The 22,689-nt window shown below is 43.6% G+C and overlaps 1 protein-coding gene across 4 annotated transcripts in view; it reads right to left on the bottom strand.

The window, feature by feature from the left end:
* Window positions 1-12,094: 12,094 nt before the first annotated feature.
* PTPRO (protein tyrosine phosphatase receptor type O) overlaps window positions 12,095-22,689 on the bottom strand; it is a 229,480-nt gene continuing 218,885 nt past the window's right edge. For all 4 annotated transcript variants that reach the window (XM_067695776.1, XM_067695774.1, XM_067695777.1 and 1 more), the window contains 3 exons: window positions 20,498-20,633; window positions 14,467-14,587; window positions 12,095-13,412 (listed from right to left, as the gene is read on the bottom strand). In XM_067695776.1, coding sequence (XP_067551877.1) covers window positions 14,483-14,587; window positions 20,498-20,633 — 241 coding nt within the window. In that variant the 3' untranslated portion in view covers window positions 12,095-13,412; window positions 14,467-14,482. The remainder of the gene's footprint in view (window positions 13,413-14,466; window positions 14,588-20,497; window positions 20,634-22,689) is intronic.

Here is a 22,689-nt window from a genome sequence, read left to right as displayed (position 1 = left end):
TTGGGTTTATCAGCAATGAGAAGCCTGAAGAAGGAAGGACCCTGGGAGCTTGGGCACAGACCACCAAAGAAGAGGCACTGTCTGGTGTTGGTGCTGATGCCTCGAGACCACAGAGGAGAGATTCCCCTGTAGAGCTGGGACAGAGACTTGAAGAGAGAGAAGGTTCTGGACAGTTTACCTCTGAGGGGGTGCAGTGATGGGGTTCTGAAAACTTAGAGGAAAAATCTAGAAATTAGAGTTCCCTACTGCTGCTGGAATCAGTTACCTACTGCTGCTGCCCGAGTGGAGCTCTCATCACTGGCATTAAGCCATCTGCTTATGGCCTTTGTGTAGTTTGCTGCCTGTTTCTTGATGTTCATTGAGCTTTTGGAAACTGGGGGATTATCGTTTTTACTAAATTTGGTAAAGTTTCAGTCATTACTTTTTTTTTTTTTCTGTCCTTCCTGCCTTCTCTCCTTGGGAGACTCCAATTTCATGTGTGCTAGGCCATTTGAAGTTTTCCCAAGGTCACTGGTGCTCTGTTAATTTTTTACCCAGTTTTTTTTCTTCTCTTAATTTTTTACCCAGTTTTTTTTCCTCTGTGTTTCATTTTGGGTAATTTCTATTTCTGTCTTCAAGTTCACTAGTCTTTTCTTCTGCAATTTCTATTCTTTTAATCTCTTCCATTTGTGTTTTTCATCTCATATGAGAGTTTTCATATTTAGAAGTTTTACTTTTTGAAAAAATATCTTCCATGTCTCAACTTGCTCAATATTTCTTCAATTTTATCAATCATATGGAAGCAGTAAAAATATCTGTCTTACTATTCTTGTTTATTAATTCTATCATCTTCATAAATTCTAGGTTAGTTATGATTGATTTTTTTCTTTATTATGGGTTTTATTTTCTTGCTTCTTTGTATGCTTGATAATTTTAAAAGCTCTGGCTGCTTTCAAGATTCTTTTCTGTGTCTTTCATTTTTAATGTAATTTTTAATTGGTTGCCAGATATTGTGAATTTTACCTTTGTTGTGTTAGGTGCTGGATACTTTTGTATACCTTTAAATATTATTGTCGTTTGTTTGGGGTTGCTATTAAATTACTTGGTAAGAGTTTGATCTTGCCTTTAAGCTTTGTTTGGTGAAACCAGAGCAATATTTACATTATAACTAACTTTATCTCACTGTTGTAGCAAAACCCTTCTGGTTCCTCAACCTATTGTTCCATGAATTATGTTTTCCACTGTAGCAGGTGGTAATAAGGACTATTCCTGGTTCTGCATGAGCTCTGAGAACTGTTCCTCTAACGCTTTCAGGTGGTTCTTTCCTCAGGCTTGAGCAGTTTTCTCATAGGCATGCAATGATCCATCCTCAGCTTAGGACTCTATGGGGACCCTATGCATATCTCCAGAGCTCTCTCTTCATGCAGCTTTCTCCTCTCTATTACTCTGTGCTGTAATTTTAGCTCCCTTGCCCTTGCCACACTTTAAGCTTTGTCTCCTCAACTCAAGGGGTCTGCTGAACTCCACATGGGTTCTCCCTCCCTGCACTGAAGCTTGAAAGCAATCCCTAGGCAGAAAGCTGGAACAGTTGTAGGGTTTTCTGCATTTTTTTCATCTTTCATTGACCAGTGTTCAATATCTTGAAAACTGTTCACATATGTGTGTGAATACATATGTGTGTGAAGCACATATTATTTCAGGCTGGAGGGTAAATCCAGTCCCTCTGACTCCATCTTGGCTCAGACTTGGAGTCACCTTGCTTTTCAAAGTATATATATATTTTTTACTGTATATAGAAATCTAGGTTACTACTTTTTATTCTAGAGCTTTAAAAATGTCATTCCATTGATTTTTGGCTTATATTGTTCCTGAAGATAAGTCAGTCATCATTCTTACTTTTTCCTCTGGCTGCTTTTAAAATTCTTTTCTGTATCTTTCATCTTCAGCAGGTTGATTATAAAATTGATGAAGGTGGTTTTCTTGGTGTTTATTCTATGTGGGGGTCAGCGAGTTTCTGGATTTTTAAGTCAGTGTTTTCCTATTATTAGAAGCGCTTTTTCCTTACAATATTTTTTTCTGCTTTTTTTTTTTCTTTTCTTCTCTTCAGACTTCTATTACATGTATGTTAGGTCAGGTATCTTACTATACCCCAAAGATCCCTGATTCTCTGTTAATATTTTAAAAATCCATCTCTTCCCTATTCTTCAGATTAGAAATTTATGTCAATATGTATTCAGCTTCACCAACTCTTTTTTTCCCCACTGTGATCTGTCTTCTAGTATGTGTTGGGTCAATCCAGTGAATTTTCTTTTCAGTTATTGTATTTTGTCAGTTCTAGAATTTACACTTAGTTCTTTTATATAGCTTCCATTTCTCTGCTGAGACTTTCTGTCTGCTCACTCACTAGAAGAATATTTCCCTTTAATTCTTTGAGCAACTTTCCTTTTTTCCCATAACAAAGAAAGGCTGCTTTATAATCTACCTGCTAAACCCAACATTTGGGCCATCTCAGGCTCAGTTTCTATTGATTGCTTTTTTCTCCCCCACTATGGGTCCTATTTTCCTATTTCTTTGCATGTGTAGTAGTTTTTTATTATATATACTTGACACTGTAAATGACATGTTTTAGATATTTTAGAATATGTTATCTTCCTTGGAAGAATGTTTATTCTTATTCCGGCAATCAGCTGTATATTGGCTGATCACTTTGAGCTTGTATAGCTTTGGTTTTATGCTTTGCTAGGATGAATTATGGCAAGTTCAGTGTGTTTTACAAGATCTTCTAACTTGATGGGACTCTATCTACAAACTATCTCTTCTCTGAAAATCTTGTCAGGACTTGATTTCAGGCTTTGCCTGTAGCTATCAAGAGTAGTTTTCAGGGCTTCCCTGGTGGCGCAGTGGTTGAGAGTCCACCTGCCAATGCAGGGGACACGGGTTCGTGCCCCGGTCCAGGAAGATCCCACATGCCACGGAGCGGCTGGGCCTGTGAGCCATGGCCGCTGAGCCTGCGCGTCCAGAGCCTGTGCTCCGCAAAGGGAGAGGCCACAACAGTGAGAGGCCCATGTACCACAAAAAAAAAAAAAAAGTTTTCACAGTGGAGTCCTTAATTCTAAGGCATGCCCTTTTTGGGGGGATGAATTCACAGGATATTTTACATCTCAGCTGGATACCCAAGGAGTTAAACAGCTCTCTTCACTTTTCCTGGGCTGAACCTCTGACGTCTCCCAGCGCAGCGACCTTTCTCAACCTTGCAGTGGCCACTCTGGTAAGCATTGGGTGATGTTGCCTTGTGTGAACTGGGTGGGTTCACTTACAGATTTCTGCAGCCATTCTCTGCACAAATGCTTCCACTCTGGTTCCCCTTTTCAGAATTTCCAGCTGCTTCCAGTGCCCTGAACTCTGATCTATGCCTCCTCAGCTCATCAGGGCTAACTTATTCCTTTTGGATCTTAGTGGCTGCACTGCCTTTGGGGAATTGTCCTCAAATCAAGAGCTAGTAAGTTTCCTTATCCCAGGGATTGTAGGCTTGTACTGCTTGTAAAAGATAACTAGTAGGGCTTCCCTGGTGGCGCAGTGGTTGAGAGTCCGCCTGCCGATGCAGGGGACACGGGTTCGTGCCCCGGTCCGGGAAGATCCCACGTGCCACGGAGGGGCTGGGCCCGTGGGCCATGGCCGCTGAGCCTGCGCGTCCGGAGCCTGTGCTCCGCAATGGGAGAGGCCACAGCAGTTAGAGGCCCGCGTACCGCAAAAAAAAAAAAAAAAAAAAAAAAAAAGATAACCAGTAAATTGTATCTCTTTCCCTCCCCTGCCCTTAAGAGGCACTGGGTCATGGGAAGCTAATGTGAGAGATACTCTAATCACTTAAAACTATTCCTTTCCTACTTTTCTCTAAAAAAGATTATAGGAAAGTTTGAGATTCATTTGTTTTCTACAATTAAATTTATAGAGGCTGAGTTGCTGCTGGGTGGATATCTCACTAGGCTTGTTCTGCTCTCTTTCTTCTCAGTGCTTACATGGAACTATATCAGAAAGTTGTACAGACCCAATAAAGGGATTTTTGTAAAGACTGGTTGTTTCTGGGTAGGAAAAGACAATATTCGTTCAGTAAACGTTTTGTAAGTGTCTGCTTTAAGAACTGGATGTTCAGAGAGCATCCTAGATATAGCCTCTGCCATCAGAGAACATACAGTCTAAAGAACTGTTTGCTTCTTGCTGTATTTATCCCTGGTGCTAGTCTTATTGGTCTCCTGGGGCAAAATTACACCCTAAAACCACCTAAAATGAGTGCTGACTTCCCAGAGGCTGTGATTTTATACTTGTGACATTTAGTTTTTCCCAAAGGCACGCTTTTAAGTTAGTCCGCTCAGAGATCTTTGTAAGGGTTGTGTCAAGGGCTCCTGGGAATGAATTAGGAGGGGAAGGCAGTTACCATTTTACCACCCTTCTCTTGGAGCTTCTTCTCCTTATTTTAAACAAAACATAACATGCTCAAAAAAGCTGTGGTTGCTCTAGGCAATACCCAGATAAGCGTTCTACTTCCAGCAGTTCTGGGACCCCAACAGGAATTTTAGTATGTACTCCCATCTTCCCCCCCAACCCAACCCATTCTCTTTCCACCATCTTGGTTAGTCAGTTCCTTCTTTTCTGCAGGCCTCCCCAGGACCGACTCCCACACTGCGTCACGGGCTCACACCACGTCACAGCCTCCTTTCCTGGCCTCTTTGTTCCTTTCTGTTTGCATGTTTAGGACAGAAAAGAAGCGGGAGAAGCCAGTGCTCTGAACTCAGTTTTATAAGAAATCCTCCATTTTTTTGATGGTGAGATACCCAGGTACCAGGAAAAACATATCTTCTAGTACCCAAATGTTCAGGTTTATTATATCACATTTGTGAAAGAAAGGCTATCAAATTAAAAGCTAGTAAAATTCTGATAAGATAAAAGGAATTACTAAGAACCATACTCTTAGATTCTAAACTAAATTGGGATAAGATATATCTATCAGGTGCTCCAAGGGAAGTGAGGTCCGGAATCTAGATTTCTGTATCAGTGGGGATATTTTAACAGCTGAGATGCTTCCTGAAGGGCTTTAGGCATATTACATTTAGTTTGGTGCTGGGACCAATTGGGCAATGAACCAGGGCTCCTGCCAGGCCCAGATGGTCCTGGTCCAGGCTGATTGCTTGGGCTCTTTCCTTCCTGACTGTGATTCCAGGCACTTGGCCCAATTCCCACTGCTTTTCTGGGCTGCCCCACCTGCCCTACCTTGAAGAGGTCAGTCTTATCCCTCGAGCGTGGCCATGGAGTAGGAGATAATGTCTCCAGCTTCAATCATTTCTGTTATCCCCCCAGATGAACACATGATCTCTTTCAGATAATGGAAAATCTGGGAGTAACACACACACACACACACACACAAATGGTGAATAATATCTACAGGTCTTCCAGAGCTTGTCCTATTTTATGGTTTCTTACTCTGAGCTGCTATCATATGCTAAGGGCTTCTTCCCTCCCATCTATTCTTAAAGAAAGGAAAGCAGGAACTGAACTCATATGTGCTGAAAACTTTCACCTATATTCCCCACTTTATAGATGAGGAAATTGAAACTCAGATATAAGTTAAGTAGCTTGTCACACAGTAAGTGGAACGACTGAAATTTGGACTAACTCTGCAACTTCTGTATATCCTGCAAATCATCTTTTCTCTCGGATATCATAGGTCAGTATATAAAATTTTTTTAAGCAGAAATAGCATTTTTTAAACTATGAAATTTTATATAGTATCCCACCATATGAAAGAGGTAAAAGCAGTTTCTCTCGTTGAAGCTGCAGAGAGGAGGCCTGGAGCCTCATTTGGAAATCACTGGTCCAGAGCCCACAGAGTCCCTCCTCCATGAAGACCCTCGCTGGTGAACAGGAAGCCGATCATTCCATGGCAACAATTAGACCAGGTTTGCCTTTCGTGGGGACGCTTAGGCTCAGAGATAGTAGGGTGACTTCTCAAGGGCACAGGGCTGCTAGGTGGCAGAGCACCGTGACTCGCAAGTCTATACTGTGGCAATCACGTCACTCTGCTTCCCCAAACCACCAGGCACCGACAGCAAGGAGCTGTCAGCGCAGCCCTGCGGAGGAAGCTCTTCTTATGCCCAGTGGCGAACAAAGCAGCTGGTTCACGGGGGCATCCAGTGGTGTTCACAAGTGGTACCTGCCCAGGTGTACTTACATATTGCAGTTTGTACAAATTGACTTGTTGGTTTCAGAAGAAGTAGCCAGCTTTTCAGACAGAGTGTTAGTGCAACAGACTTGCACAGATTGCTTGCACTATTGCAGAGGTTTTCACTGGATGTGAACCAGGCCCTGGCATTGCTTTGCTGGGAAACCCGCTAGTGTGGGTTTTGTGATGCACTTGGTAGCAGAGAACCAAAGTGGAAAGCCAGGTGTGGGCAGTGCAGGGCTCTGATCTAGAGGGTCAGCTCCTGTTTGGCACCATAGGCCTATGGCATGAGGGTCCTCCTTGGGTCACAGGCTGCACCTCTTTTATATCCCAAGGTCCGTGACTGTTGGGGGTAGAATGGGAGGGGGTGGTTCAGGTGTCACCCTGGGGAAACTGAGCCAGCCCAGCACAGGCACCGGCCTCAGATGCTCTTATCAAATGTATTCAAGAATCCCAAGATGGCCCTTGGAGATGGTGAGAGGTGTGCTTGTCCTGAAGAGCCATGTAATATACTAAGTTATTCGAGGAATTGTTTTCAGCCCCTCACACATTATCTTCTTTATTTTTTGAAGCCCTGTGAGAAAGCTACCATCACTATGTCCATTTCACAGATGAGGCCACTGAGTCACACTCAGGGGCAGAGTCTCAGTTGAATTTCTCTCCACCCACACAGTCCCTTGTTCTAAACCATTCCATCTGCTGTACGGCTGGGCCCTGTGCTGTCCTGCTTCCCAAGTTCATTGGTTAAGGGAGGATGTGATTCGGGTGATTTTGAACATGAAAGAACCCTTCCAAGACGATTTTGTTATTTGTGTTTGTAAAGGCAGCAGTGGTTGCAGTTAACTTTTCCTGCTGAAACAGCGCTGTGGATGTTTTGGCGTTCTCAGAACTGAACAAAAGTATGTCGTATCAGCTGGCTTTGAACTCCTTTCCACTGCCCTGGACTCACCATGACACGCAGGCTCAGAATCTCCCCACACACCAAGCCTCGTGGCCTCCTGCACGTTTGAGCTTTCATTGATGTGGAACTACTCCGGGGCCTATTTTTCACTGAAACCCAGGACTCAGGTTCAGAGTCAGTAGCCTCACATGTGGTTCAAAAATCTGAGTGGGTTTCCTGAGTTATGGTCTTGTTACGGGGTTTGGAAAAAAAAAGAGAGAGAGAGAGAGAGAAGGAGAGATCTAACTTGGAGGAAAACCACTTCTGGAGAAGAGTACATGTATTTCCATAGCAAAGTTTATTTATTAAAAGAATCCATCATGATTCTGCGGCCTCTTCCTGAGCCCGTATTTGCCCTGTGGGTTACCCTCTCTCTGTTCTGTCTCATCTTTAACCTGTCTCCTGGGAATTTCCCTGGGTAGTCACACACCACTGCCCTGAAAAACTCCCACCGTTACTGAGATGGAACATGGTTGTAAAGGTTATCCTCGGGCTGCCATATTAGTTAAGGGTACGTCGACTGCCTTAGCCGACGATGCTAGCATCTCATGACGACGCGATAGAAATGTGTTACTGGATCACATCCTGGGCCATTGCAGGCAGGGGTTTCTCCTCCAGGTGGCAACTCAGGGACCCAGCCCCCTTCCGTCTTTCTGGCGCCACCGTCTCTATCTGGAGATGATAGGTAGGTAGAGGAGGGGGGAGGGAGGGAGAAGTAGGGAAGGTTGCTCCTGGCAGCTTTTCAGGGCCTAGGGGCCAGGGAGTACAGTCTACCCCTTCTCCCTCCCGGTGAACAGAACTGACTGCATGTGCCTGGGCAATGTAGCCCCAATACGCATGCTTACACTTGCAGTGACAGTAAACCTGCTTGATTCTGCCGAAAAACACACGCACAGGAGCTGTCTGTGGAGGCCTGGGAGTCAACCAAGAAGAAAAGCTTCAGAAGGTAGGTTCAGAGGTTTGGTTACCCCCATGGGCCCCGCTCACTGACGCCGTGGGTGTTTCATGAATGCTCGCTGCCAGGGGTGAGTGTACAGCATTAGTATTCTTTAATGTGGCTCAGCAGTCTTCAATACTTGAACATGGCTGTATAGTCTTCCTTGACCCTTCCAGAAAGAAATCACCTGTCCTCTTGGTACTGCATTGGCTGCTTTATGTATTTCTATCACATCATCTGTACCACTCTATTGCCCTTAGTTTCCATTCTAATATCCCTTATTAGAATGTAAACTCCTCTAAGCAGAGACCTTGTCTCATCTATCTTCATAGCCCCAGCCGCTTCCACGGTGCCTGACATGGGATGTTGAGTCAACAAATGATTTTCTTTGAGGGCTAGAAATTTACTGTTTCTCAAATGGAAAGTTTTAAAAGTCAACCTCTGTCAAGGCAGCCCTTGTCAGTGCCACAGTGCCTGCCCTTTTACCAAAATGGGAAAGTTGATTTGGACTTCAAGCCTCTATCCATGAGAGGTATAGAGCCATACGTCGGTCCAAGAATGTGAGGGGCTCTCGCGGGCTCTGAAGATCACCCCTTTGCTGGTTTCAACCATGGGTAGGAGTGGAGGGAGGGCCCAGGGGCTCCAGGGCGTCTCATCTCATTTACCTGCCTTAATCCTATCAGCCTCACCTCCACCTGCTGTCTGCCTGGAGACATTGGGACTTACCCTTGTGTTCCTAGGGCCCAGACCAGTTCCTGGTCCATAGCATTTTTGCTCAGTAAGCATTTGGTGAATGAATGAACATTTGACTAAAGTTAGAAACTTCTAATCATTGAGAATCACGCATATAGCAGACAGCTTGGGACCTGGGTGGAAATCAGAAGAACTGGATTTTACTTCTCACTTTGGCTTTGAACACCTGTGATATTTTGATTTGTCCCTAGAGCTCCTAAATATATATTTAGAACTCCTAAAACCCTTGGAATTTCCCAAGTGATAAGAGCAGTAAAGGTGTCTGGGTATTTAGAACAAAACCCTTTCAACCACACCTGAGCTTATGTAAATGAGAAAACTTTTGGAAAGCACCGAAGCATGGGGGCTGGTTGGAGGTTAGAACTTTCAATCCCATCCCCATCCTTAAAGTTAGTAAGTTCCTTAGATGTGTAACCAAGAGAAGAAAGTGCTTTCTGAGGAATGAAGTGATGGGCTGCCCTGGAGGTGACAATTCCGGAAGCTCACTGGAAGTGTTCCGTAGAAAAGAGTTAGCCATTTGCCAGGGACGGAGAGTCTTTTTGAGTAGGAGAGAAGGCTAGCTTGCTGATTCTCATCGAGAAGGGAGGACCATGTCAGGGTCTGTGGTGCCTGATGAGTAACAAAAACTATGAGAACTTGGTGTTTCTGTTCTTAAGCCATTGGGGAAAAAGGTGTGTACCACTATTACTGGTGTGACTGCAGAAGGTTGACCACATTTGAGCTATGCAAGTGAAAACTGTTGAAAAAGACTTGTCTAATGCTTTCTTAGTCCTTCCAACAACAACCAGACTCTGATTCCATAACAGAGTTTTACAAGTTAGCCTGTGGTACCATTTGTGTCTCTGGTGCCTGGTGTATTGCAAGTGGTCGAAAAATCTTTCCTCGATTGATTGCTTTATTCACTCAGCGGATTAGATGAACGTATATTTGTTGAATGAATGACTGGATGAACCAGGGACTCGTCCTTGACCCCAAGCTTAGAGCCCCACTTGCCCCAGGTCTTGTGATTATGGCCTTTGTTTTCCACAAGGTCGTATGGGTTCAGGTGACCCTGCCCCGAACAGTTTGTTCGTGTCCCTCATAATACAACTTCCAGAACTAAACATGATCCTCCATCTTTAACTGAGTGACCCACCAGGATCAGGCCTTGTGATAAGCATCAATTGAAACTGAAAACTCGTGCTGCTGTGGAAGGCCAAGAGTCAGAGAGATCATGGCTCAAGTTTCCTTCAAATGCACCCAAAAGAGGCTTTAAAAACCAAAGAAGTTTGTGTGTGTTAGGTTTTGTTGCTTTCTAACTCCTGTGGCCAAAGTGGTTGTTCTGTTCAGTCCTGGGCATGGCCTCTGAGCTCTGAGCCTGGGCCAGGCCCCAGGCTAGTGATCAGTGAGCTAGGAAATGCGCCAGCTAATTTGAAGCACATCACATCAGGCATTTCCTGAGGTGGAAAGGAAGGCCTCCTTGCTAGAAAGCAGGGAGGATTTTGGCTCCTAGAGATTGGATTCAGTAACTTTACTCCCTTGGCTAACGGCCAATCCCCTAGCAAGTAGCTCTCATAAGGTCTGCAAAAGACTCAGTTCCAAAGCCTCCAGCCCCTGCTTTACACGTTGACACCACAGCCTTCTTGGAGAGATGTATCCCTTTCCGGGGTCAGGGACAGCTTTTAGAAAAGAGGAGCGATTATAGAATCTGATTAAAGATTTTATAAGAATTGAAAAAAAAAAACCTTACTAATTTTTCTAATTTTAAATTTGGGGGGCAGTGTTGACTTTGTAGTGGAAAATTGTCAACCCCGAATTAGAACACTGTCCCCCCGAAAAGGTTGCCATCCATCCCTTTCCTTCCTTTTCAAGTTAAATAAAGCCATATAATGAATGTATAGGTATGGATGTATTAGTGTTAGATATTAAATGTATAAATTAGAGTCTAACGGTAGTTTCTCAATTAACTTCAGAAATTGGCTTTTGCAGCCAAGGAATTTGATCTCAGCAGCGCTCAAAGTGAAATATTCTGTTATTCCGAAATCTTCAGCTCTTTCTGTGCACCACGTAGGCTACTGTGAATGCCTGTGCTAGTGCCTCTATGTTCAGTGCACTGTAGCACTTCACAGATGATTACAAGTAACACTGTAATTAAAACACAGAGGCCCTAGCTGCCTCCTGTCTGAATTCTTAGAGTTGAATCCTGGAGTGAAAATTAAGCTGGTTTGAGGGGCCCCTAGGGTACGTGAAAGAATAAAATACAAAACACCTTTGTGTGAATTAGCAGATCTGATACCCTTTACACCTGTGAGATATGGTGCTTTTAGTAGGTAATTCTACAGTTCATCAACGGAGACTTAGGACAGATACATCTCAAAGTCATCTATTGGGATTGAAACCCAAGTCTTCAGACAGATAGATGCTTTTCCCATCATAAACTGTACACTTCAGGAGCACCGGTGTACCAGTGATGTACAGAGTGACGGCTGTGGAGACCCCTGAAGGAAGGATCTGGTTAAGTGCCCGGTGTGACTTTTCTGTCATCTAAACTCTGAGGCTTCCGTCTAACTCTGGATACTTCATCTTCTCTTTTGGGAAAACTGATCTGGGACTATTTGATTCCTACCTGGAAGGGGTGCTCAAGAAAATCATAAAATATTTACAAAGTGCTTTAAGTTTCAGGGAAGTAAAGTTCCAGTCTGTGAACATGGGAAATGCACCTGCACCAGCAGGTGTCTTATCAGCTCACCCAACGTTGCTTACTTCACTCCTGACCTGTCTGTGTGCGAAAACCTAAGGAAGTCACACATACACTTGCTACTTTTCTTTAGCCACATGTACTCCTGGGAATGGAGTGGTACATTATTAACATGTCCAAGAAGGGACTTAAAGGGGTGGGAGTGAGAAGAGAAGGTGGCAGCAGGGAGGTGAGAAGGGGAGGAAGAGGTGGGGGCGAGTCAAAGCTGACAACACCCAGGGAGTCCAAGCTGTTAACCTGTGGGGTCTGGACAGCCTCTGCCGTTCCTCCCCCCTCCCCACGAGGAGAACCTGAGACTCCCTGCCTGGCCAGGTCTTGCAAAGAACTGTGCCAGGCTCCGCTGTGGCCAGGCCTTGGTGACAAGAGACAGTGGGGTGCAGAGCTGTTCACTTGGCATCCTTTACCTTTACAAAGGTCACTGATAAAATGTGAAACTGCGTGCATGGCTTCATGGAGATGCGCAGGAAAGCGGGGATCCAGGGCGAGGGGCGGATGCACAGAGAGGGGGACACAGCCTCCTGAAACACACACAGGAAGGCTCAGGACAGCCAACTGCTCCAGCGAAGCAGCAAGCTTGTGTTTACTTTCAACTCAAAATGTTTTCCTTTGTATATCCGTCACCTCTTCATTCTCAGGAAGCGACACAAAGTAACAGGCTTCAGGATGCCATCTGTGTCCATTCTGACAGTGTTCATGTCACAAGACACAATTATGTACTGCAGTTATACAAAATGCAAAGAATAGGTTGCTGCTAGTTACACAGGTTAAAATGAAACTGACAACCACGAAGAAAACAAAACAGAAAGTTATCTCTGTCAGAATCCATAGAGGGGCTTGACAATATTACCCCCCCCAAAATGTAGGCAAGTCATTGTCCTAGCATGCTGCAGTTCATTGCCACAACTTCATAAATTCCCAGCTCTTTGGGGGAAGGAAAGTGCGTGTTCACAGCCTACAGTTCGCAAAGAAATAGCTTTTACGTGTATGCAGGTCAACAGAAAGAGGAACGCAAACTCTAGGCACCAAGATTGCTCAGACAGCAGTGGAGTCTAAAGAGTGAGACTTCAAAGTCTTCTGAACCAGATCTAGTTTGTTGAAAAGGAACCTGGACAGTGACATTAGTCCAAGAGGGCCAAGGAAGAAACACTGAACCGTTAATAAGAAAAAAACATCAAGAACTAGAACAATTAAGACTTAAATAGTTTTTCTACTCTACTTTGAAGCTGAATTACAGCTCTTCATATTTGGAAAAGATACGCAGTTGATCTGTGGGAAGAACCTTTCTCTCTCCCCCGATCCACCCTCCCCATTCCTGATCCAGTAAGCTTATGTTGGATTATAGATAGCACTGGTTCAATTTCCTTGAAGTAGAATTGCCATTTTTTCATGTGTGGGCATGCCTCTTTTTAACAGTGAGGTATAATTTGACACCAACTATGCCTGATCCTTCTTGGGTTACGAGCTTGATCAATAGTGCGGGCAGAAAACAGTTCAACGTTCTGATAAAATCACACACGTACAAAAATTATTGCACTTAAAAACAACAGCAAAAAACTCAGCCCAACCAGCAAAGGGCCAGCGAAACTCTTCAGAAGTGTTGTGCTTCCTGCCCTTTGCAGAGCGTCTGGACCTTTCTGGTGTCCGGTTGAATTTGGTCCATTATTGAATGTCCAGAAGTGAGAGTCCGAAAGACACTGTAGGCTCTTTAAGGCTAAGTCTTCCCGCTGCTTCTATGAGATAAATTATCTTGGCCACGTACTGCAAAGCAGGGCTCTTTTTAGCAAATGGCTAGTAGAGCCCCTCCAAAAAACTCTTGGAAGCAAGGGAGGATGGGTTCACATCATGTCCTGTCCTGTAAATGAGAGACAGAGGAAGACGGTAAGCAGCCTGGGAGAGCAAAGCCCCTCATCAACAGCTCTGTGGCTGGAAGTACAGCGACCGCCTCCTGATTCCATCACTAGCTCTCATTACACTCAACCCCACAGCCCACGTGGACGTGGGCTTATCTGTGCATCTTTCTCTGTGCAAGTCCTCCTTTCTGTGGCTCTGTCTTTCCCTCTACCTGCAAATTTGTCTCTGTCTGTCTTTCCTTATTCTTTATCTTTCCTGCCTCCTTGTGCTTTCTGTCTGTCTTTGTTGATGAATGTAATGGTCTGATGCTAACCCTATCCTGGTACTCACTAGTCCGTATCCTACCATACTTCTTCCTCAAGGCACCCTTGTCCTCTCTCTCCCTGTGAGTGATCCCTCCAACCTTAATATATTCATACACATTCTATGCTCTGTTAACTGAGTTGAGTTAGAAGATTACTTGTTACTTTAGCCAAGATTACTTACACCTCCGAAATCTGATGTCCTAGTTAAAACGTGAGCACAAGGCATTGACTGTGTTACGACTTTTTTTCACGATGCTCTCAAGTAAGTACTCGCATAATAGATGAGATCAAGGCATTTGAAAACTCCGCTAACCTAAGACTATTGTCAATATTGTTTTTCTTCTTTGGGGTGTCTACTTTAGCTCATGTCTTCTTTGTAGCCCCTTGTGTGGCCCTTGTAGTCAGTAAAATGTTTGCATAAAGTATCTAGGTAAATAGCATTGGATGGTAATATCCTGATATTGCAGGCACAGATCCAACATCAGAATAATTTAAGGTTCAGGGTGGAGGGAATGGAGGGCAAATCTTCATGAGTTGCTGAAGCTCTTGCATGCCACACCCACCAACCTAGGCCCAGTGAAGCTCAAAGATCTGCTACGGTATTTGTCTCTCCCTATGACCACCTCCCTGTGACCACCTCTGTGGGGTCAGAGTCAGCACAGATAGCCACTGCTGCCTTTGTCGTATCCCATAATGCCCTCTCCCATTGTGCTAAGACAGGGTGCCCATGATGGGTTCTTCTCCACTTACTGGTCTAGATTCTGAACTAAGACTTGCTGACATTCTCATAGATGACGTCACTGATGCAGAACTGCTGCTTCTTCTTCATCCACATCAGTTGCACACACTGATGGATAAAAATGTACTGCTCCTGGAGCAAAAGACAAAGACAGGTTTTAGAGCAAGATATCTTTGTGCAAAAATATAATATTTTAATACTATGGCAGTATTAAATGCTATGATGTGATGCCAAGGGAAACATTCTTCATTATTTATGAGACAATTTTTTTAACATCTTTATTGGAGTATAATTGCTTTACAATGGTGTGTTAGTTGCTGCTTTATCACAAAGTGAATCAGCTATACACATACATATATCCCCATATCCCCTCCCTCTTGCGTCTCCCTCCCCCCCCATCCCACCCCTCTAGGTGGACACAGGGCACCGAGCTGATCGCCCTGTGCTATGTGGCTGCTTCCCACTAGCTATCTATTTTACATTTGGTAGTGTATATATGTCCATGCCACTCTCTCACTTCATCCCAGCTTACCCTTCCCCCTCCCCGTGTCCTCAAGTCCATTCTCTACGTCTGCGTCTTTATTCCTGTCCTGTCCCTAGGTTCATAGAACCAGTTTTTTTTTTTAAGATTCCATATAAATGACACAATTTTATAACTAGAAAATCCAAGAGAATCAACTGTAGAAATAGTTTGATTAAAAATAGGGCTTAGAGTATCACTACTTAACGCTAAAGGCAATGAATATTCAAACAATAAATCATGGGGCTATTTGAAAAAAAAAGTAGCACATCACCTCATAATACACTGAAATAAATTCCAGGAAGTTTAATGAATTAAGCCATAAAAACATAAAGGAAAATATAGGTTAATTTTTCTCTGATTACTTTAAGGAAGGACTTTAAACTTTAAACAATGAAATAAGTTACAAATAAAAATGTCAAACTACTGTATATAAAAAGCAGTAAAAAGAATAAAATAAAGGGCAAACCAGAAACTGAGAGGGAATATTTTCTAGAATTATGACAAATGTTGATACCTTCGTCTTTGTTTAAAATTCATCCACATCAGTAACATGCACACTTAAAGTGACAAATAAATAAAATAAACGGACCACTAGACCAAATATTCCTGGAAAGCAGGGACCGTGTCTTTTTATTCCTAATACCCAGCACTTAGTTTGTGCTTATTAAATGTTTAAGTAAACTGAGAAAATATTAAACCATATGCAAAAAATGGCCAAGTAATAAGAAATTGTAAATTGAAACAATTTTTTTATATATAAAGTAAGCAAACCTAAAGGAAAAAAATAATATTCAGTGATGATTGAGTTGGTTGAAGCAATCATTTTTACCTACAGTTGGTGGAGGTACAATTAATAAAATGCTAATAAATGGCATTGTGGACAGATAAAAGTAAGAAAGGAAAGAATCCAATTTAATGTCCTATAAAAAGGAGAATGTTTTAAGTAAGCAACAGCATATCTAAAATGAAACAGTATGGGACTTCCCTGGTGGCCCAGGGGTTGGGAGTCCGCCTGCCAGTGCAGGGGACACGGGTTCGAGCCCTGGTCCGGGAGGATCCAGCATGCGGCGGAGCAACTGGGCCCGTGTGCCACAACTACTGAGCCTGTGCTCTGGAGCCCACGAGCCACAGCTGCTGGGCCTGCGTGCCGCGGCTACTGAGGCCCACGCGCCTGGAGTCTGTGCTCTGCAGCAGGGGAAGACGCTGCAGTGAGAAGCCCGTGCACCACGATGAAGACCCAACACAGCCAAAAATAAATAAATAAAATAAGTTAAAAATATAAATAAAAGAAAAATAAATAAATAAAATGAAACAGTATTCAGTCTCTAAAATGAGTTATAGAGTTTTAGGCAATTTGGGATGATACAGGTAGCAAAATATTAAGTGAAAAATCAGAATGTAAAATTAGCATATGTGTATAGGGCATATGAGCACAATTGTGTGAACATTATACTTGAATGAAGGCCGAGATGAGGTACGCCAAAATATGGAGAGTAGCTGTCTTTATGCCATGAAGTCAAGGTCATTTCTCCTTTTTCCTTATTTGCCGGAGTTTCTAAGTAATATCATTAAAAATAACCTTTAAATAAGAACCAGTTAAGATAACCACAGGATTTCAAGGACCTTTTGTATGACAACTTCATACAAAGGATAAAATTAAATACTTCAAACTTCCCTGGACTCACATGTATTTTTCAACAAAATTTGGGGAAAATACATTCCCTTAAATTGTGACAACATCACATCAGTAACTGAGCTTCCCTTTCTTGTTATGACACATCCCTCCATTGCTTCTGATGTTGAGTCAAGCACAGAGCATCGATAAGGACAGAGACTGCCTGGTTTCTCAACCCATACCTACGCAGTGGCCAAACTTTGTGTCTAAATAAATAAGTAAATAAAGTAGCTAGGCCACAGGAAAAGTAAATAAAAGACTATTTACAGACGCATCTCTGAGAGTTCCTGAGAAATCAGGAGGCTGCCGATAAGGAGAAGCAGCTGCTCAAAGCAAGGCCTGACCTCCAGGGAAAGCCTATTAGAGGAAAATTAAAGAAAACCTTTGATAAAAATAGAAAAGCGCCCAGGAGAGGCGAAGGCCATCCACATGTGGCACTTCACAATTTCAAAGCACGTATCTTGATGATATCGGTTCACCTGAAGTATACTTTACAACAAACAACTAATGAACGTTGTCCTTCACGTTTTACAGATGAAGTATGGGAGCTTTTTAAAAATACATATTTTTATTGTTTAACTTTTTTTTTTTTTTTTTGTGGTACGTGGGCCTCTCACTGCCGTGGCCTCTCCCATTGCAGAGCACAGGCTCCGGACGCGCAGGCTCAGCGGCCATGGCTCACGGGCCCAGCCGCTCTGCAGCATGTGGCATCTTCCCGGACCGGGGCACGAACCCATGCCCCCAGCGTCGGCAGGCGGACTCTCAACCACTGCGCCACCAGGGAAGTCCTATTATTTAATTTTTTAAAAATTGAAGTATAGTCGATTTACAACGTTGTGTTAGTTTCAGGTGTACAGCAAAGTGATTCAGTTATACATACATCTATGTCTATTTCTTTTTTTAGATCCTTTTCCTTATAGGTTATTACAAAATACTGAGTCTAGTTCCCTGTGCTATTCAGTAGGTCTTTGTTTGTTATTTTATATATAGTAGGGTGTATCTGTTCATCGGAATGGGAGATTCGAGAGGTGAAGTGAGTTGTACAGTGGTCAGGGTTGGTCCCGGGCCTATTTCGGGGTCTGGCCTGACTACCCTACTCTCTGACTACCCCTTGCTCCTCTTGTGCAGGGGTCCACACGGCGTGCCTGGTCAGCTGAGAAAGGGGGAAAGGGTTCATCAAAATACGGCCCATGCGGCATGTTGCAGGGACCTGAAACATGCATCTGAGGATATGGTCAAATTAATCAGTGACTTCTGCTGTTTGTAGAGGGGGTGGGGTACTAGAATCAAGGCAATGGGCCGTCAAGAGGGCATAGGAAAATGAAAAACGAGCACGGGAGGTAACCTGTACACAACACACTGTGGTTTCTGTATATACATCGACTCCGCTGGAGAATCATTCTGGCCTCTTGAAAACCATTAGTGTCAAAGGAGTGCTCTGGGATGATGAAGAAAAATAATTTTTTACTCTGCTCTTTATTATTAGCATCAGTAAACTAGGAGGCAGCAGGACTGGGGCGTGAATGAGCTCAAGGAGGATGCTAAGGAAATCCTAACATTCAAGTTACAGGTTGAACTATGAAGAGCAGAGGAATGAGGAAAAACAGAGGTAAATCATTGGACGAGTGGTTCCAGACACAATTGACAAAACCGACATAAATAAATAACTTGAACCAGAGAGGATCGCTGCAAAATCCTGAGGGAACTCAAGAGTGAACTGGAACAGTTGGGAAAAATAAGTGACCCGTGGTGGCCTCTGCCTCTTCTGCTGACTTTGAATTTTCCCACGAGAGTTCAGGGAAGGGATATCGTACTTAAAAAAGACTGTTTCCCTGGAGATGTCAACCTAAAATACTACCATAAACAAAGAAGCAATCAAAATGTGAGGAAAGGAAGTTACAGAGAAAACCCAACTTTTTCTCAGCTTTACAGAAAGGCACATGGTGGTGGCCCTGGTGTCCTGGGATTACCACACATGAAGAAAGATAATGGCACTGAAAATTGGATAGAGGGTCTACCATGTGAAGGTAGACTTTTGAAAAAGGGATTAGGATTCTGTTGTTGGAAAGTTGAAAGCCAACAGGCTGTAATCACAGTCTATAAAATTATAAAAGGTATGCATTAAGTCAGTGGGGGCAGACAGTTCATCAAATCCAAAATACTTAAAATAAGGAGTGGCCCTTTGAAGCTTGGAGATCAATATACATAATAGAGAGTTTTAATCACATAGGGGGATATAGATTTATGGAAGTGAAAGCCAAAAATATGGACAGATTCATAACGCAGGTATTTTTTGTTCGTTTTTTTGCGGTACGCAGGCCTCTCACTGTTGTGGCCTCTCCCGTTGCGGAGCACAGGCTCCGGACGCGCAGGCCCAACAGCCATGGCTCACGGGCCTAGCCGCTCCGCAGCATGTGGGATCCTCCCGGACCGGGGCAAGAACCTGTGTCGCCTGCATCGGCAGGCGGACTCTCAACCACTGTGCCACCAGGGAATCCCCATAACACACTATTTAATCACTAGGTAGTTGGGCTTGTCTGGGAAACCAGGACATTTTAAACTTATGATAATAGGATAATGTCTATGTCTCCACAGTAGTAAATTAGAAGGTAGCAGGACTGGAATGTGAGTGATCTCAAGGAAGTGAGCACACTCATAGATGTCTTGCTTCCTAATCATCCCTGAGCCAACTGAATGTGAATGAGCTACTCTTTCCAAAGTGCTATGATCTTGCTAGAGCTCAGAAATGAACAGATTGGAACGTCTGTGCCAAGCCTTGGTCAGACAGGATGGGGAGGCAGGAGGAAAAGTAAAAAGGGTGGGAAAGGGGAACCCGGAAGCATTGAGACGGCAGCCCGGACTGTGGACTTTTGCGTTATACTGACATCTAGTGGTGTTTGTTGGGAAAAACGTGAGGAAGATTAAGGCAGGTTTTAATCCCTTGGGAACTGAGTCAGAGGTCAGGGCCAGGCTGGGTTCCAGTCCATAAGTGTTCCTCCCGCACACACTCCTCGAGAAAAAGGATTAGTGTTCGCCTGAAGCTAAGAAGTTGCGAGTACGGCTGGGTGACTAGGATTACGAAGAAACTATTGTGCTTAGGTTTGTGAACGCACACTGGTGCACACCCACTGCTGCTCTGAGGCAGCGTGATGCCGTCTGTCTGCGGCTGCCACTCCAGCCTGAGTGCATTTTAAGGCTTTGCGGTGGAGAGTACCTGGGAGAAGAGGAGAAAGGGAAGCACGTAACGCTGGTGAATATTTCTGGGGATGCCTCTGTGTTGTTACAATGACGATTCCATTCATTTAGCTCAAGGGATTGGCAGTGCTGGTAGATGAGAGGCTGGAAATCCTTAAAATTGTAAGGATTTTATTTCATCACAAAGCACAAAGTCAACCCATATTATCATCAAAAGTGAATTGAGCCATATGAACGGCAAACTAATGACAAACTTATTGAGTCAAATCTAGCATTTTATATAGAAATTAAATCACATCGGTTTTAAAGTCTCCACTTGGTGGCATTTCCCCAGATGGCTGTCACCCTCACCGAACTCTCAGTCTGTTCAAAGAGCTTTTATTCCATTATAGATACACCCATGTGCTCTGGGTTACTGAAGAGCCTGTAACACCAATAAAAGTGCGGGCACAGTACACCAAATGGATTTCTAGAGACTAATATCTGTTTCTTTTATACCTTGGAGCAGTTTGAATGTGCACAATAAGAAACTGGGAACGGCAGATGCAAAAAAAAAAAATCAAGACAATGGTTTTGACATATGCCATTGAATAATGGGAAGTTTTTCAGTCAAGGGCAAATTTAAAAATACCTGTGATTATGTTCCTACCTCGGTCTGTACCATAGACATCCGGTATGACCGCATTTCTGACACCAGCCCTAGGATGTCCACAAACTCATGATCCCGAATGTGCTGCAAGAGCCTGTCCAGGGCAATGAATGTTCCTGTCCGACCGACTCCAGCACTGAAAAAGAGGTTCCGACAGCACATCACTTAGCGCTTCTACACCGTTGGAAACAAATTGGCGATGAAAAAAGACCAAAACCAAAAACCAAAAACACACCAAAACTACATGTAGCATCATTGAAAAAAAAGACTAAACTGACAATATTTCCCCCTTAACTGTTGTTTGAGTATGCAGCTGTGGTTGATGTGTCTCCTAACATCACAGTTCTACCACTGCTACCTCTCTTAGAGAGCTGTGGGTCTGCCTTGGCCACACCTGCCCATCCCGCCCCCCAGGGTTTCTGTTCCTTAGGAAAGTAAGGATTCCATGTGGAGCCTCCTGGACAGTCAGGTCTGGCCCCCCAGGGAGCTGATAAACGTAAACAATTCCAGTCTTCCGAGTAGCCTCAGAGTTAAGCCCTCACACCCAGCTAGAAAGTTTAGTTGAGATGTCCACACCCTAGTTCTAGGGCTGGGGCCTTGGTAATTTGTGCGTCTTCAGCCCTAGGTCAAGTTCATTGTCTCAGACCTTCCTTAAAGTGCATCCGCCCTGCTAGTGGGTGCTAGTCTGCTTCATTCTCCCAGATAGTTGCCTCAAAATCAGATTTAATATTTGGACCCAGTCTCTCCCAGTCCCCAAATCCCAGGGCTCAGAGCATAGAGGGAAGTGGAGTGATATGGGCTGACCTATTCTCCATCACAGTCCCCAGGGTTACAGCTAAAGTCAGCCGTCCTTTTCCTCCAATCACTCACAGACTGAAGTGAACTCCGGATTATGAGGGAATATGAGGAAATAGAAATCAAAACCAATTTACATGTGGGATTTGCTGGGAGAGAAATCCAACAGGAAAAACCATGAGTTCAGAGCCATGGTTTGCTTCTTCTACCAGACAGTTCTTCCCTCTTAGGACTTATCTTCTCAGATAAAACGTTCTGTGTCTGGGTGAACACTTGCAAAGTCACATCCAGAACTATACCTGCTACCCTGCTACGTGCGTGAAAGGAGTCCATGTGTTTGACCCCAGGGTCGAGCAGCTTTATTTTCTGCTCTTGGAAAGAACCATTTTGAGATGAGATAATTTCATCTGGTGAAGCAAAACTTTTGACCTGGGAATGACTGGCAGCAAGGGTAGTCTCCCTAATCAGAACCTTGGTAGTTTCTTTCCAGGGAGACACATTCTCTCTCTCTCTCTCTCTCTCTCTCTCTCTATCTCACACACACACACACACAGACACACACACACACACACACACACACCCTTAGCCATTCTAGTTCACAGACCAAGGTACTAGATCCAGGATTATTGGCTGCCAAGGCCTCCTCTGACAGCTTTATTCCGCTTCTACTGCTGATACACAACAGGAGTGCATTTACATCCCCGGCTCTTCTGAGGCTGCATAAACACGTCACAACGACATTACGTCACACTGCTGTTTGTTTTTTTTTTTTGACACTGCTGGGTTTTGATGGAACTTTGTTCACATGGTAGGAAAGAAAGCTTAAATTCAAAGATAACTCTTTCTGTAAGGGATTAGCGTGGTCCTTGATTTTTGATAATGCAGTAGATCATATAGCCCCTTTTGTCTGCACCATCTGGAAATTTAGAGGTAATCTGGAAGGGAAACCTAGCAAATATGTTTATCTTCATGAGCTGAATGTTTTTATTTCACCTTTCCTTCAACTTGCGTTTTATGTCTATTTACATTACTCTGGGTTGTGATGGGCTAGTTTTAATTTGACTTTGTATTTGGCTCTGTTATAAACCCCACAGAATCCTTGGTAGGATAGGGCACCATCACCTGGTGCTTAAAAGCCTGGCCTTTGGAGACCGGTGCGTCTAGATTTGAATACTAACTCCTTCATTTTCTGGGTGCGTGAACTTTTGTGACTCCCTTAATCTTTCTACTCCTTAGGTTTTTTTTTTTTTTTAATCTGATAATGGCAATAATATTATTAATCTCATATACTACAGGATATAAATAGCTGTATTATAAGTAAATCATGTATCTAATAAGACTTCAGTTAATCGTACATTTAAAAAAATCATAATTCATTTAACTGTTCATTCAGTCCG

The sequence above is a fragment of the Pseudorca crassidens genome, chromosome 11 (genome assembly GCF_039906515.1).
Source record: "Pseudorca crassidens isolate mPseCra1 chromosome 11, mPseCra1.hap1, whole genome shotgun sequence".
Taxonomy (NCBI): Eukaryota; Metazoa; Chordata; class Mammalia; order Artiodactyla; family Delphinidae; genus Pseudorca; species Pseudorca crassidens.
This window is presented reverse-complemented; position numbering and strand designations above follow the sequence as displayed.